The 16,678-nt window shown below is 46.3% G+C and overlaps 2 protein-coding genes across 3 annotated transcripts in view; one reads left to right on the plus strand and one right to left on the minus strand.

Annotated features, from left to right (window-relative positions):
* Fam222b (family with sequence similarity 222 member B) overlaps window positions 1–466 on the minus strand; it is a 63,870-nt gene extending 63,404 nt beyond the window's left edge. Inside the window, exon 1 of one of the 2 annotated variants that reach the window (XM_008828690.3) lies at window positions 334–466. The gene's annotated coding sequence lies outside the window, so the exon portion shown is untranslated. The remainder of the gene's footprint in view (window positions 1–333) is intronic. The other variant, XM_008828692.3, reaches the window with a different exon arrangement.
* Window positions 467–8,356: 7,890 nt separating this feature from the next.
* Window positions 8,357–16,181, plus strand: Eral1 (Era like 12S mitochondrial rRNA chaperone 1). The gene is made up of 10 exons (XM_008828693.3): window positions 8,357–8,914; window positions 10,447–10,574; window positions 10,705–10,782; window positions 13,013–13,059; window positions 13,202–13,263; window positions 13,414–13,526; window positions 13,613–13,861; window positions 15,038–15,187; window positions 15,299–15,379; window positions 15,487–16,181. The coding sequence occupies exons 1-10, from the start codon at window positions 8,638–8,640 to the stop codon at window positions 15,607–15,609; spliced, it is 1,308 nt and encodes a 435-aa protein (XP_008826915.1). The 5' UTR covers window positions 8,357–8,637; the 3' UTR covers window positions 15,610–16,181.
* The last annotated feature ends 497 nt before the right edge of the window (window positions 16,182–16,678 follow it).

The following is a 16,678-nucleotide window of genomic DNA, read 5'->3' on the forward strand; positions in this document are numbered from 1 at the left end:
CCGCCCCCCGCGACCATTCTCTGAAAGAAGCGGAAAGGGAGAAGCAACCAAAAGCTCCTGGGGGAAGGGATGATGACAAACCGGGCAGCGCAGGGCACTGGCCCCTGCTGGGCACCTTCACTGCCCGGCACGCAAACCTTTCCGTCCACCCAGCTGTCCAGCTCTGAGGCTCGCGACATGGAGCATCCACGCCCCAAATTCCTCCATCATCACTGCAAACCGTCCCTCCCCCACGACCCTCCGTCCCCGACCTCTCGTCGGGGTGTCCTTCCGCCAGGCCACCCCACCGCACTCGCACAACCCGGCGTCCATTCCCCCGAAGCCACCACTCACTGTCGGTGACTGGGACCGGCCCTCATGGCTGCTCCGTCGCCGCCCGTTGCCACCACCGCTGCTCCACGCCCCAGCCCCTCAGCCTCAGCCGCCGCCACCGGGACTCGCCGGGAGCCGCTCCTGCGCCTGCGCAACTGGGAGCGCCAGGGCCCTCTCGGGCGGCCTGCGCCTGCGCACCTCGCCCCGGGGCGTCTTTCTCAGTGCCTGAAGAAGGCCTGTAGACTCTTGGCCCCACTCGGACTTGACTATTTGTTAGTCCTAGAGAAAGTGGTTACTGCCACACTGAGAGGTTTTAGGCCTCGAGAGTGCCTTGCCTTTATTGCTAAACTTTTGGCCTGCGGCTTATCTAAGGGATCACACATTTTAGGACCCCTCCAGAATTCTGGTCCTGCTTACACTTACATTACAGACTTCATATTTTGAATACTCCATATGTGCCATCGAGGGATTTGAAGGTGAATAGTTCTCTACTTTTCACTTCCCACCGTGAAGCCTAAACCTTTCTGTAAACCGACTTTTTGGGGAGGAGGCCTGTGCTGGGTCTCGAACCCTGGACCCACTAAGCCATATTCACAAGTCCTTGCACAGTGATTTAAACAAAACCAGGCCTTTAGCCAGGTGTGGAAGCACAAATTTGTTAATCCAGCATACATACATAGCATACATAGGCCATCTCAAGGCCAGTCTGAGCTACATAAAATCCTGTGTCAAAAAAAGAGACCATTCCTGGAACTGGAGAGATGGCTCATCAGTTAAGAGCACTGCTGCTCTTCCAGAGGACTTGGTTCCTTCCCTGCACCCATATGGCAGCTAACAACCATTCTTAACTCCAGTTCCAATGGATCCGATGCCCTCTTCTGACCTTTGCACAACATGGGTGCACTTACATACATGCAGGCAATACACTCATGTATACAAAATGAAAATAATAAATAAAATATTAAAGAATGCTTAAAAAACAAAAACTACCAGCCCTATTGATGACCATTGTGCTACTGCTTTGACATAGTCCAACAAGAGACTTGGGTCACCAAGTGTGCCTTAATCCCAGCACTTTGGAACCAGCAGCAGGCTTATCTCTGTAAATTTGAGGCCAACCTGGTCAACTCAGTGATTTCCAGACCAGTCAGAGTTAAATAATGAGACCCTGTCTCAAAACAAAGCAAACAAAACAAGGAAGATATTAGGCTTAATCAAGCCCTAGGAGTCAAAAATAGACTTGAAGGCAGCAGGTGATGCACTTTAACCAAAGGGAAGAGGAAATATGCCAATAAAGTTTCTCACTAGAACTCTTTCATCTCACCTCAGCCTTTACCTCATTCTACAAAATCTAGGTAAAAGGGAAGAAACCAGACATGATGGCTCCTACCTGTAATCCCAAGTTACATACTTGAATTCCAGGCCAGCCTGAGTTACAGAGTGAAACTCTGTCTCATAAAAAGGACCAAGAGTTAGATGTGGTGGCACATGCCTCTAATCCCAGCCCTCTGGAGGCAGAGTCAAATAGATCTCTATGAGTTCCAAGCCAGCAAGGACTATGGAGTGAGATTGTGTCTCAAAAAGACAAAGAAGACCAAAAGACCTAGGAAGAAAGTGGCAGAGACCAAGATATCTGGGTGTGGTGGCACATACCGGTTATCCCAGCACCCAGGAGGCTGAAGCAAGAGAATAACAACTTCCAGGACAGCTAGGGAAGCAGGGGAGGGAAGGCCAAGATATAATGTAAAACAAAGAAGATAACAGAGAAGGAAAAGTTAATTCTAGTAAAGAAGAGCACTTGCTGATTTTCTAGAGGACCCAAATATGATTCCCAGAACCCACATCAAGTAGCTATAAACACCTCTGACTCTAGCCTCAGGGGATCTGACACCTTCTTGTCTCCTTTGTCATATGGACACACACACACACACACACACACACACACACGTAAAAAATAAAATTTTTTTTTTGGTCTTTTTGACCCTGTAGCCCCAGCTGTCCCAGAATTCACTATGTAGACCAGGCTGGCCTTGAACTCACAGAGATCCACCTGCCTCTGCTGGGATTAAAGTCATGAGCCAGCACGCCAAGCCTAAATGCTGCAGAGGTCAAAAGAGAGCTTCGGATTCCCTTGGAATTGGAGTTAAGGACAGTTCGTAGCTGCCATGTGGGTACTGGGAATTGAACCCCAGTCCTCTGCAAGAGCAATCAGTGCTCTTAACCACTAAGATAGCCCTGCAGCCCTGGATTCTCAAGTATTTAAGAAATAGAGTATTACTTCCTCCTGCCTTCAGAGAGAAGTAGCTAGGAACCTGAGGATTTATCAGATGCTTAGGGCAATGTTGTTCTTGCTGTTGTTACTATTACATTCCATTAGTTTTTTTTTTCAGTCTTTTTGAGACAGGGTCTCCCTGTAGCCCCAGCTGTCCTGGAACTCACAGAGCTCCACCTGCCTCTGCCTCCCTAGTGCTGGGATTAAAGACTTACATCACCACACCCAGCCTCATTCCATTAGCCTTTTAAGACAGGATCTCATTGTCTTAGTCCAAGCTACCCTTGAACACTCTACATAGTCCATGGTGGCCTCAAACTTATGATCCTCCTGCTTCAGTCTCCTGAGCCATAGGATCATAAGCATGGACTATGATGCCTGACACATGTTAATGACATTTAAGTATGTAACTCTATGCTGTGGAGAAAGTGTACAAATTGGCACCTAATACAGCATACACAGGCATAAACCTAATGTGTTAGCTGCCTTCTACCTGATCTGTTTGTTTGGTTTTTTTAACTATGGTTGCTGGCCGGGCATGGTGGCACACGCTTTTAATCCCAGCACTTAGCACTTAGGAGGCAGAGGCAGGCAGATCTACATAGCCTGGTCTACATAGCGAGTTCCAGGTCAGCTGGGGCTACAGGGAGACACTGTCTCAAAAAGACCCCCCCCCAAAAAATTATGGTTGCTTACATTAGCCTAAGGGGCTAGCAACCGTCCAGAACTCCAGTTCCAGGGGATCTGACACATTCTTCTGGCCTCTGTGGGCACTACATGCATTTAGTGCACTTATATACACATAGGCAAAACACTCATATGCATAAAATACATAAGGGGTGAGGATGTGGACAACTTACCAGTGGATACACCATTGAACAAAATACCTCTCTCCAAGATTTTCTTTTTTCTTGTTTGGTTTTTTGAGACAGAGACTCAAGTAGCCCCAGCATGGCCTTGAACTCCTAAACATCCTGCCTTTACCACCCAACTGCTGGAATTACACAGCACTCACAACACAGGGTCATCTTGATAAATATATAATGAAAGATAAAAGCTGACAGAAAGTAGTGCAGTGGCCGGTAGTAAGGAAGACATCCTGTGGGCTAGCTCCTGGCTTCAAAAAAATTGGCATTATTTATTCAAGGTAACATGCAGATCTGTATCACAGAACTTGGAAGGCTGACAGAAGGACTGCCCCAAATTTGAATCCAGTCTGAGATAAATAGCAAGAACCAGGCCAGCCAGAGCCACATAGCAAAAACTTATCTCAAAAAACAAAAGGAGGCCAGACATGGTGCCATCTGCCTTTAATCCCAGCACTCGGGAGGAGAGGCAGGCAGATCTCTGTGTGTTCAAGACCAGCCTGGTCTGCATAGTGAGTGCCAGGCCAACTGGGGCTCTGTCTCAAAAAGACCAAAATAATAATAATTATAAAAAAATTTTTTTGGGTCTTTTTGAGACAGGGTCTCCCTGTAGCCCCAGATGGCCTGGTACTCACTATGTAGACCAGGCTGGCTGGCTTCGATCTCACAGAGATCCACCTGCCTCTGTCTGGGATCAAAGGTATGTAACAAACACCTCGTTCAGCAAAAAATTTTTAAGGAACAACAACAAAAGACCTTGCATGAACTATGACATTATTATTCTTTGGAAAGACAATATATTTGGCACCACAAGGGAACTGCACAGCCAAAAAAGATCAAGAATCAATATTGACATTGCTATCTGATGAATGGATGATTAAAAAGAAGGCCTGAACTGACCTTGAAGTTTCTGGGAGCTGTGCTTTGCTTCTGCCCTCTCTGTTCTGTATCATCAATTTCTCCATCTCTGGACTATTATCACACTGAACTTCTGGGAAGGCCTGATGGAGCCTATATGATGACAGAACCTCTTCCTACAGCTGAACCATTCTAGGGGCTGGGAGATGGCTCATTGGTTAAGAACCAGTACTGTTCTTGAGAGGACTGGAGTTTTGTTTCCAGCACCCACGTCAGGCAGCTCACAACCTCCTATAACTCCAGCTCCAGGAATATCTAGCACTTTGGGCCTCCCTGGACACTTAATTATGTACACATAATTAAAAATGAGCTCTGAGCTCAAGCCTGATATACATAGGAAGACCCTATCTCAGGGGGAAAGAAAACCACTCAGGAAGCTGAGGCAGTAGGATCACAGGTTTAAGACTAGCCTGAACCACAGAATGAGAGTCTGCCTCAAAGAAATAAAACAAAAAAATTCACTGAGGGGCTGGAGTGGTAGCTCAACAGTTGAAAGGAAGCACCTACTTCTCTTTCTTGTTGGTACATACCTTTAATCTCAGCACTCTGTAAGCAGAGGCAGGCAGATCTCTGTGAGTTGGAGGCTAGCCTGGTCTACATAGTGAGTTCCAGGCCAGTCAGGGCTACATAGTGAGACCCTGCCTCATAAATCAAAAACAAATCAAATCAAAACAATGGAACCTGAGATAAAAGTGGGATTATCAGTAATTCAAGGACATCCTTAGCTACATAGACAGTTCAAGGCCAGTCTGAACTACAGGAGACCCTAACTATAAATAAACAAGTTGAAAATCAAACCTAGTATTGCTGGCTTTATAATCCTTGTGCAGGCGAACCAGGGATATAAGAGCTGTATGTTGAAACTTTTTCTCAAAAAAAAAATCAGGGGCTAGGAATGTAATTCTGCTGGTAGAATGCTTGTCTAGCATGCATTTAGTCCTAGGTTGGATCACCAGCACCAAATAAACCAGGTATAGTGATGTACAACTGTAATCCCAGACTTAGGAGGTAGAAGCAGGAGGATCAGTAGTTCAAGGTAATCCTTGGATGCCTACACAGTTGGAGGTCACCCTGGGCTAAATGGCTCTCTCTCTCTCTCTCTTTGAGACAGGGTCTCACTTTGTAGCCCTGGCTGTCTTACCAATTGCTATGTAGTTCTTACCTCAGTATCCAGAGTATTACAGGAATGAACCACCATACCTCCATGCCCAGTTACATGCCATCTTTTGGCCTGAAGTTTTCTCTTCACCCTAATAGCAATTTAATGGTATTTCACCAAACTGTCCATCAAACATTTGTATTATCTGATTGCTGGCTGTCCCCAATATTTGGTATCATCTTGTTTTCTGGGTACCCATGTGCCCAGATAACATCCAAAATATCATGTTTCAGACCATCAGTTAACTTGACTTCTTTAGCTCTGTCACTTCTATGTCAGCCAGAGATTTTCAGAACAATAATCTTCCATTCCTATAGCAACAGCCTGGCCAGTTGGTTCTCTCCACCTCCAAAATTCTCTCTGTTCTGTATCCATTTTTCCCCTGTATACTAGGTCATTGCCATGAGCAAATAAAAATGTTCTAGTGTCTGTGTATGTGTGCGTGTGTGTGTTTGTATTGTAGTTCTGTTGAGAGTTTCACTCTGTAGCCTAGGCTGGCATGGAGCTCACTGCACAGCCTAGGCTAGCCTCAAATTCATGGTGATCCAGGAGTCTCAGCCTCCTGAGTACTGCAATTACAATTACAAGAATGAACATGGCAACCTCATCTTTTCTTTAAAATAGGATCTTATGTCTCCCAGGCCAGCCTTGAACTTGCCATGTAGCTTATGATGACCCTGACCTTCTGATTCTCCTCCCTCTACCTCACCAGTGCACTATGTGCCACCACACTGTTTTATGTGGTTCTGGGATCCAACCAAGGGTTTGTGCTTGCTAGACAAATACTCTACTAACTGAACCACATCCCCAGCCTGCTAGTTTATGGATTTTATGTTTGGTTTTTGTTGCTGTTATTTGTTTGTTGTGGTGATTGTTTTGAGATAAGCTTCCACTATGTAGCTCAGAATGGCCCTGAACTGTCAGAAATTCTCCTGTCTCAGACTCCCAAGTACTGGAATTACATGAGTAAGATGGACATCATACCTGGCTCTAGCCCAGCTCCAATTTCTCTGTCTCTTAGACTCACTCCATTTAGGCTTTCACCAAAGCACTGGATTGGTGTATGAAACTTTCAGATCACTAATACACAAACACACACACACACAAAACAAAACAAAACAAAACAAAAAAAACCTAGGTGTAGGATTCAGGCCTTGTAGATTCAAATTTCATCATAGAAATTTTTTGTCCATTTTGTTTGATGATGTATTCTCAGCACTCTGCAGTGTTTGGACAGAGCAGATGCTTAATAAGTCTTCATCCTTCCAAACCATATAAGATGTATCTTTCACATTTCAAGAATTTAACTGACCAATACACAAATGTGTGTGGCAGGGGTTTGACTAAGGCTTCAAAGGATAACAAGAGCTCAAGGCTACAAAAGCCAAGCAAAGTTCCTCAGGAAACTTGGCAGATCCTAGATGTCTAAGCAATTTTCAGCTTTTCTCTCTCTCTCTGCCCCCTCCATTCTAATTCAGGGTTTCCTGCATGTTAGGCAAGAACTGTATCTAACTCAGGTCATTAGGCTGTGCATAACAATCTCTGAGGTCATTTATATATTTGTTTATTTATGAGACAGCTGGTCTCAAACTGACAGAGTTCTATCTGCCTCTGCCTACCAATGCTGATATTAAAGGCTCTTGCCTCCACCTCTCAAATGCTGAGAGGATACCCCTGTGTGTACTACCTCACCCAGCAACCTCGAATTTTTATTTATTTATTTATTTATTTATTTATTTATTTATTTATTTATTTATTATTAGTCTTCTTGAGACAGGGTCTCCCTGTAGACCACACTGGTCCCGAATTCCCAGAGATCTCCCTGCCTCTGCCTTCCAATTGCTGGAATTAAGGGCACTACCACGCCTGGCTTTTTTCTTATTCTATGTGTATGAGTGTTAATGCCTGCCTGTATGTAATCGCACCGGAGTCCTGCCATGCCCGCACAAGCCAGAGGGTGTGTTGGATCCCCTGGAACTGGAGTTATGGATCATTGTTAGCAGCCATGTGAGCACTAGGTATCGAATCCAGGTCTTCTGCAAGAGCAGCCAGTGCTGTTAACCGCTGAACCATCTCTCCAACCCCACTTATTTTTATATATGTATTTCGTCTGCATGTAAGTGCACCACGTGCGTGTAATGCCTGGGGAACTCAGAATAGGGCGTAGGATCCCCTGGAACTGGAGTTACAGACGGTTATTTGCCGCCTTGTGGGTGCTGGAAGCTGAACCTGATCCCAGCCAAGAACAGTCAATGCTTTTAATGGCCAAGTCATCTCTCCAGCCCTGAGATGTGTTTTTATCTATCATCTATCTATCTATCCATCTATCTATCTATCTATCATCTATCTATCTATCTATCTATCTATCTATCTATCTATCTATCTATCTATTCCATCCAGAAAGATGTTCTCAGAGAGTAATTTTTTTTTCTCCCCTCTCCAGAACTGGTCTTTAAAGGAGGGAAATCTGGTCTGCTGCTTAACAGGAATGCAGACCAAGGAATGCCGACTCCTTATCAAAAGGCTAACATACTGCAAAGATGCAGAGGGGGTGAGACTGCTGAACCCATCCAAGACAAGCCAAAGAGATGAGAAAGGATTCTAATCGCTTCTCAGCCTTTTGGCTAAGATCAAATGAGAAAGGATTCTGCAGGATTGATGTTAGAAAGCTCTTGGGGGAAAAAAAAAGAAACAACTTCCGGTGACTTGCCCTTTCCCATGCCCACACCTATGCCCCGCCTTCCTGCATCACGGGTTTCTTCTCCCAACGCGCTGGGAGGAGGATTTCTGCTATTTGACCTCTGGGGAGTTGTAGTCCTCATCCAGAAGACTGGGCTTTTAAAAAGCCCTTTTACAGAACTTGGCAAAAGAAAGTAGCATGTGTATGGGGGTCCAAAGCGACTGTCGCTCACACAGACAATGCAGTCTCGCTTTTGCCTTCCCTTAGCCTTCTTCAGTCTCCGGACCTAGTCCTCGCCCTCGCAGCCTCCGCGATCCCGTGGGGCTCAGTTCTGTTTGGGCCGTTCTACTTCTCTTCTACTCGTTGGTCTGTGGGCTCCTGTCCAATCGAAGGCGTGATTCTGGTGGGTCCCAGCGTGCATTGCGGCAAGATGGCTGCGCCCAGACGATGCGGTTCTGGGCTGGCTCGCCTAGTGATGGCCTGGCAGCTAGGCCCGCAGGCCGCGAGGCCCTGGGCGGCTGCACTCCGTCCCGCTGTGGGTCCCCAGGCCAGGTGCGTGTCCTGCATGGTGGGCACCGCCTTTTCTGGTCCGCGTCTGGCCCCCGCCTCTTGCAGTGGTCAGGACTCAGCCCTGGACCGCATCCTTGGAGTCCCTCAGCCCGACTGTTCGCCCGCTCCCAGGGTTCCCGCCGCGTGCACGTACAGAGGTAAAGGGCTCGGCTAGATGGTTGTGGTGGCGTGCTTTGCTTTGTTTTGTTTCGCGAGGGGTCTCGCCGTGTAGCCCAGACTCGCTAGGGACTCGGGATCTTCCCTGGTGCCTCCTCTAGAGTGCTGGGATTACAGGCCTGGACCACGACCCGCCTCGGTCATGGTTTTAGCACTGAAAGTCCTGTATCTAGGGAAATCTCCTCTATCTCTGGGGATATCGACTTAGCCTCCCCCCCCCCTTTTTTTTTTGGTCTTTTTGAGACAGGGTCTCCCTGTAGCCCCAGCTGTCCTGGAACTCACTATGTAGACCAGGCTGGCCTTGAACTCACAGAGATCCGCCTGCCTCTGCCTCCCGAGTGCTGGGATTAAAGGCGTGCGCCACCACGCCCGGCCCAGCCTCTCCCTTTTTTATAGAAAATAAATCTGAGACCCTAAGATAGACGAGTAGTGAAGGATATTGAGTTGGAGAATGATGGCAGGTGAGTTGGCTCAGCAGGTAAAGGCTCTTGCTGCCAAGACTGACGACCTGAGTTCAATCCTTAGGACCTGTGTAGTGGAAGGAGAGAACCAATTCCCGCAATATGGCCTCTGACCTGCATATACACTCGTGGCATGCTTGCCCCCACCCATAAATAAATGTAACATTAAAAAAAAGCTTGGTCGGGCGTGGTGGCGCTCGCTTGTAGTCCCAGCACTTCAAAAAGACCAAAAAAAAAAAAAAAAAAAAGTTTGAGAATGAGAAGAAATATAACTGCTTAAAACCAGAGATACCCGGGTAAAATCATTAGACAGGGCAAAGTTATCTCACTCTGTCTCCACATTGCAAGCAGTCTAGACCCAATAAATGAATGTTGAGCCCCTACCAAATCTGCTATGAAGATTGTGCAAACTTTCTCAGTCTTTCCCTATGCTTGTGTATTGCAATTAACAGCATCTAGTCTATACCAGATTCTAGTCTGTCCACTTGAAAAATAAAGTGCAATTTTTTGGTGGGAGGGGTCTTTGAGACAGTCTCTGCTCCAGCCCAGGATAGTCTGGAACTCACTACCCCCCACTTCCTGAGTGCTGAGATCACAGGTGTGAGTCACAACACCCAATTTATAAAGTGCTATTTTCCTGGTGTAATTTACTGTGGTTGTTTTGGGATTTTTTTTGAGACAGGGTCTAGCCATAGGCCAAGCTGGCTTAGAACTCAATGACAGTCCTCTTGCTTCAGACTCCCAAGGGCTGAGATTGCAAGTGTGTCCCCAGCCTATGCAGAGTAATTTTTTTTATACAGTTGTCATCATGAAAAAAATATAGACATCATTAATGTCAGTTCCACTTTACACATGAGAAAATAAAGGGGCTTAGAGAGGTTAGACAACTTGATGAAATCAGAATTAAAGGTCAGCCTAGTCTCAAAGTTAGGTGTAGGTGGCTTTAGCATGGTACATTAATCTTTTGTTTGATTTCATCTTTGGGTAGCAGGGCTGAGCATCTAATAGTCTAGATTCTGCTGTGTCTCACTGCTCTTCCCACCCTAACACAGATGAGCAGACTCTGCTCTTGGCTCATACCCCTGACATGCCTGAGAATCCACGGGTTCTACGAGTGGCCCTCCTGGGAGCCCCAAATGCAGGGAAGTCAACACTCTCCAATCAGCTGCTGGGCCGTAAGGTATGCTACACTTTTACCACCCCAATGCCCACACCCCCTTTTATCTTTTTGTCTTTCACTTCTTGCTTTACTTTCATGGATGACCCAGGAGGGATCTGGGATCTCACTGGGACTTCTTTGTTCCTGGAAGGTGTTTCCTGTCTCCAAGAAGGTGCACACCACTCGCTGCCAAGCTCTAGGGGTCATCACAGAGAAGGAGGCCCAGGTGGTAGGTATCTACAAAGGAAGTTCTGGAGACAGGACATAATGTGAAGCTAAGCAAGTCTCCCTTACATTAGACTTAATGAAAATAATGATTTGGTATTGGGAATTGGGGTGGGGAAGGTCATCACACCTGTAATCCCAGCACTGGGGAGACTGAGCCCAGCCTGGGTTACATAGCAAGACCCTGTCTCAAAACAAAACGAAACAAATAACATTCTCTCTCTCTCTTGCGCTCTCTCTCTCTCTTGCGTTCTCTCTCTCTCTCTCTCTCTCTCAACACACACATACACACTCTCAGAGAAAGAATGCTTAGATTCATCTAGCTGATGGAATGGAGCCTCCCATCTCTTAAGGCCCTGTGTATTTCTGCTCCTGTTGTCCACCCTTTACCATCTATTCTGAAATTATTCCCTCTCGTTTAAATTTCTTTTTTTGGTATTTTTGAGACAGGGTCTTCCTGTAGCCCTAGCTAGCCTGAACTTGCTATGTAGACTAGGGTGGCCTTGAACTCACAGAGATCTACCTGCCTCTGCCTCCTGAATGCTGTGATCAAAAGCATGCACCACAACACCTGGCTTTATTTTTTAAAACATATTTTATTATTTTTACTTTATGTGTATGCTTATTATTTTTATTTTATGTGTATTGCCTGCATGTAAGGTAGATGCACCTATGTCATGCAGTGCCTGTAGAAGTCCGAAGGAGTCAGATCTCCTGGAACTGGAGTTACAGGTTAACCACCATGTGGGTGCTGGGTACTAAACATTGTTCCTCTGGTAGAGCAGCCAATGTTTTTACCTGCTGAGCCATCTCTCTAGCCCATTGTTTAAAATTCTTTTAAGAATTTTTCTGTAGCTGGGCATAGTGGCACATGCCTTTAATCCCAGCACTTGGGAGGCAGAGACTGGCGGATCTGTGAGTTCAAGGCCATCCTGGTCTATATGTGGAGTTCCATGCCAGCTGGGGCTCCAGGGAGACTCTATCTCAAAAAAGACAAAAAGAAAAATTTTTCTGTGTGTAAACGCTAGAGGTTGATGTCAGGTGCAGCCTTTGATTGCTCTGTACTTCTTTTTTGTTTTGCTTTTTTTGTTTTGTTTGTTTGGTTGGTGGTGGTTGTTTTTGAGATAGCATCTTCCTTTAGCCCTAGCTAGCCTGAATTGCCTGTATAGACCAGGTTGACCTTGATCTCAAAGAGGTCCACCTGCCTCTGCCTCCCAGTGCACCTGGCCGGGTTTTTTGTTTTGTTTTGTTTTGTTTTTCTTGTTTTTTTTTGTTGTTGTTGTTTGTTTTGTTTGAGACAGGGTCTTTCCATGTACCCCTACCTGGCATTGAACTCAATATGTAGGCCAAACCATCCTCAAATTTGAAGCGATCCTCTTGCCTCTGCCTCCTAAGTGCTGGGATTATAGGTAGATGATACCATACCTGGCTAAACAAAGTATTGTTTAGCATTGAACTCTGTGGCGGTTTTGGTTGTTGTTGTAGTCATTGTTTCTTTGTTTCCTGTAGTGTTGAGGATCTAACCCAGAGCCTTCGGAATACTACCCAAGCATTCTAACATTGAGCCACATCCCCAGCATTTATCCTTCATTTATTCATGACAGTAACAGCTGTCATGAAAGGAAGGCAGTATGCTAACATCAAAGATGGCCTCTTTCTCGCAAGTCATGGTGGTACACACCTTTAATGTCAGCACTTGGAAGGCAGAGGCAAGTGGGCTTCTGTGAGTTTAAGTCTACATAGTGAGTTACAGACCAGCCAGATCTATATAATGAGATGCTGCTTTAAAAAAAAAGCCGGGGGTGGGGTGGGTCATGGGGGCGAGACTAGATAAATGCTGAGAGCACCTGCTGCTCTAACAAAGGACCGAGGTTTGGTTCTCAGCACCCACATGGCAGCTCACAACTGCCTGCATTATATGGTACACATACATACATTCAGGCATATACACATCAAGTAAATAAAACTTAAGCTGGTAGAGGGAGGCGGATTTGTGAGTTCAAGGCCATCCTGGTCTACATAGTGAGTTTCAGGTCAGCTGGGGCTACAGGAAGATCCTGTCTCAAAAAGACCAAAAAATAAAAGAAAATAAACAACAAAAAAAAACCTTTCTGTATTCTCCTACTCTGTAGGCCCTAGCTTAAGTGTTACAGTACTTTTAAGTGGGAGGGGATGGTGGCCTCTTTCTATAGTAACCAGTAAAAATCTTTTCTTTTTTTCTTTCCTGATTTTAGATTCTACTTGACACACCTGGCATCATCAGTCCCATAAAACAGAAGAGGTAGTAGCTATGGAAATGGGTTGGGCGTGGGGAGTAATGAAAAAGAGGTGGGCTGGAAAATTCCTATGACACCCCATCCTTCATCATGAACTGATCAGTCCCTTTCTGAAAGACTTCCTGACTGATGGCATTTGTCTCTTAGGCACCATCTGGAGCTCTCCTTGTTGGAAGATCCATGGAAGAGTATGGAATCTGCTGATTTAGGTTAGATTCAGCCTAGAAATCCAAAACCTTATTTACAGGGCCTTTCATTCCTGGTAGTTTGGGAATTGGGGTTTGACCAGAGCCCAGAGCTTGGAACTTTCTGTGGTTCCGGAGGAAGGTCATAGTCTGTTCTTCTGCCTGTTCTTCTAGTTGTAGTTCTTGTGGATGTGTCCGACAAGTGGACTAGGAACCAGCTCAATCCCCAGGTACTGAAGTGCTTGACCCAGTTCTCCCAGGTACCTAGTATCCTTGTCTTGAACAAGGTAAGTACTGTCTACCTGAGGGAAGGGGGTCTTCCTTTCAAGATTCCATCTCTCTGACCACATACTTTGCTTACCCCGGTGCCCAGGTGGATTGCCTTAAGCAGAAATCAGTTCTTTTGGAGCTGACAGCAGTCCTCACTGAAGGTGTAGTCAATGGCAAGAAGCTCAATATAAGGCAGGCTTTCCACTCACAACCTCGCACACACTGCCCCAGTTCTGCAACTGAGGATTCAAATGCACACTCAGTGGAAAACCCTCAGAGAGTTGGCTGGCCCCACTTCCAGGAGATCTTCATGTTATCAGCCCTAAACAACGAGGATGTGAAGACACTAAAGGTTAGTTAGCTTTGGCTATAGCCCATGGTTTCTGCCATTTTAAGATAGGTCTCTGCAAGCCTTTAATCCCAGCACTTGGGAGGCAGAGGCAGGCGGATCTTTGTGAATTCAAGGACAGCTGGGGCTACAAGGAGACCCTATCTCAAAATAACCAAAAAGAAAAAAAAAAAGGATAAAAAAAGAAAAAGGATAGGTCTCACCCCGACCAACCTGGCTACAAAGTAAGACCCTGATTCTCAGAAAACAAAATAAAAAACTGGGTGTGATAACTATGCTTGTAACTCCAAGTACTTAGGAGGTAGAAGCAGGAGAATCAGGAGTTCAAGATCATCTTTATATAGTGAGTTGAAGACTAACCTGAGCTACGGGAGACCCTGCCTCAAAACAAAAACAAACAAAAATACCCAAGTATAATATCCCAGCACATGGAGGCAGAGTCGGAAAGACTACTGTTTTTTTTATTTTTTGTCTTTTTGAAACAGGATCTCCCTATAGCCTCAGCTGGCCTGAACTCACTATATAGACCAGGCTGGCCTTGATCTCACAGAGATCTGTCTGCCTCCTAAGTGCTGGGATTGAAGGAATGCTCCACCACCCCTAGCAAGATTACTGAAAATTTGAAGCCAGCCAGGTTACATAAGGAGACCAAAACCAACCAGCTAGGGATGTAGTAGCTCAGTTAGTAGAGCACTTGCCTAATATGTGTAAGACTGAGTTCATTCAGTCCCCAGCAACTGCATAAACTGGACAGAGTGTTGAATGGCTGTAATCCTAGCACTTAGGAAGTGGAGGCAGGAAGATCAGGAGTTTGAGGCCAGTCTGTACAAATTATGGTGTTAGAGGAGGGAAAAAAGTCAGTGGGGTTGCTTACCCCTATAATCCCAGGGTTTGGCAGGCTGAGGCAAGATCTCACAGAGATCCACCTGCCTAAGTCTCCCAAGTGCTGGGATCAAAGGTGTGTGTCACCACACCCAGTAGGGAGAGGGTTACTTTTGCTTTAGTAAACCTTGACTGTGTGCTATGACTGCATTAAATAGAGAAAATGGAGTTCAAGGCCAGCCTCAACTACAGCAGTTTTGAGGTTAGCTTGGGCTACATGAGACCCTATCTCAAGGCCTCAATTTTCTCCTCAAAGGTTGAATAAGTTGAGAGAGCCCACTCTTCCTTTACCCACAGCACTACCTCCTGGCACAAGCCCAACCTGGACCCTGGGAGTTCCACAGTGGAGTCCTCACTAGCCAGGCACCTGAAGAGATCTGCACCAACAAAATCCGAGAGAAGCTGCTAGAGTACCTGCCTGAGGAGGTGCCCTACAGTGTGCAGCAGGTGTGGGCAGAGTGAAGGGATCCAGGGCCTCTGTACCAGGCAGACACTGAAACAGCTGGGTACCAGGAGACACAGACAGGCCTATCTGACTAGTCATGTTTACCTATACAGAAGACACTGGTATGGGAGGAAGGACCAAGCGGGGAGCTAGTGATCCAACAGAACCTTCTGGTGCCCAAAGAGTCTCATCTGGTAAGTGAGGGCAAGCTCAGAGGAGGGATAGTAGCAATGTTAACTAAGAGTTCTTCCCTACCTATGAGCCCTCAGAACAGGACCTTGTTCCTCTTTTCCCCACTCAGAGGATCCTGATTGGTCGGAAGGGCCACCTGATCTCCCAGATTGCACAGGAAGTGGGCCAAGACCTCATGGACATCTTCCTCTGTGATGTTCGCATCCGACTCTCTGTAAAGCTTCTAAAGTGACCATCTTCTTTTGCCCCTCCCAGTGCATCCTATCTCAAGCTGCTGGAGTCACTTAGCAGAGCCCCTGTCAGCAGGGTGAGGGCCATGGATACCAACTGGCTGCTGGCCAACCTGGCCTTGTTGAGTGCACAGTACCTGCCCAGCTGTGTCCTCCATTGGAGGAAAGAACCTGCCTTAGCTTAGTTCTCAAGTAGTTCCTCTACCTGGAGCTACAGCTTTGGAAGTCTCAAAAGTTGGCCCTCATGGTGTGAATTGGATCACCTGCCTCTGCTAGCATTGGACACAGTTTTGTCCTGAGTTCCCAGTTGTTAGCAGGAAGATCTTTCCCCCTTCCTTGAATTCATCACCTTAAAGTTGTGTAAGAACCTGTGTTTTCCTGGGCTTGGTGATATATACCTTTAATCCTAGCACGTGGGAGGCAGAAGGCAGATGGATCTCTGTGCCCTGTCTCAAAAAAAAAAGAACCACCTATTACATGAGAGAGTACCATCTACCTGTATGCCCAAGTCCTTAATCACTCCCACCAGTTACCCAGCCTTTGTTGCCAATAAAGTAAAAGACAAGTGTTCTTATTTTCATCTTTATTTCTTTAGAACAGGAAAGAGAAAAAGGCCCCCACTACCTCCCCCCACCCCGTTCTCTTGTTATGCTAGGGTCTCTTGCCCTTCCAGTGGTCTGTTCCTGGGTTGTGAGCGCTCTTCTTGGCAGTTTCTGGGAGCAGCAAAAGAACCGTTACCATTACTAAACTCAGTAATGGTAACGGTTTCCTCGCCATTCCCAAGCACCACAGCAGTCAGCAGGTCAGCGATAGTCTGGGGCAATGAGCCCCTTGTCCTTTAACATCTCCCCTGCCCTCCACTGCAGTCTCTAGAGCTGGGGGGGGGGGGGGGCCAATCCAAGGGGGGGGGGGGGGGTACCTGGACTAGTACATCATCTATACTGTAGTGTCTCATCACAAACTTACAGTATATGATGATATCCCAGCCAAGGCCCTTCAGGTGAAAGGTAGGCTTGGAGAGAACTGTGGACATGGAGAGCCAGGGATTGGGACAGGATAGTTGACCCATCC

The sequence above is a fragment of the Nannospalax galili genome, unplaced genomic scaffold (genome assembly GCF_000622305.1).
Source record: "Nannospalax galili isolate Female #2095 unplaced genomic scaffold, S.galili_v1.0 scaffold212, whole genome shotgun sequence".
Classification (NCBI taxonomy): domain Eukaryota; kingdom Metazoa; phylum Chordata; class Mammalia; order Rodentia; family Spalacidae; genus Nannospalax; species Nannospalax galili.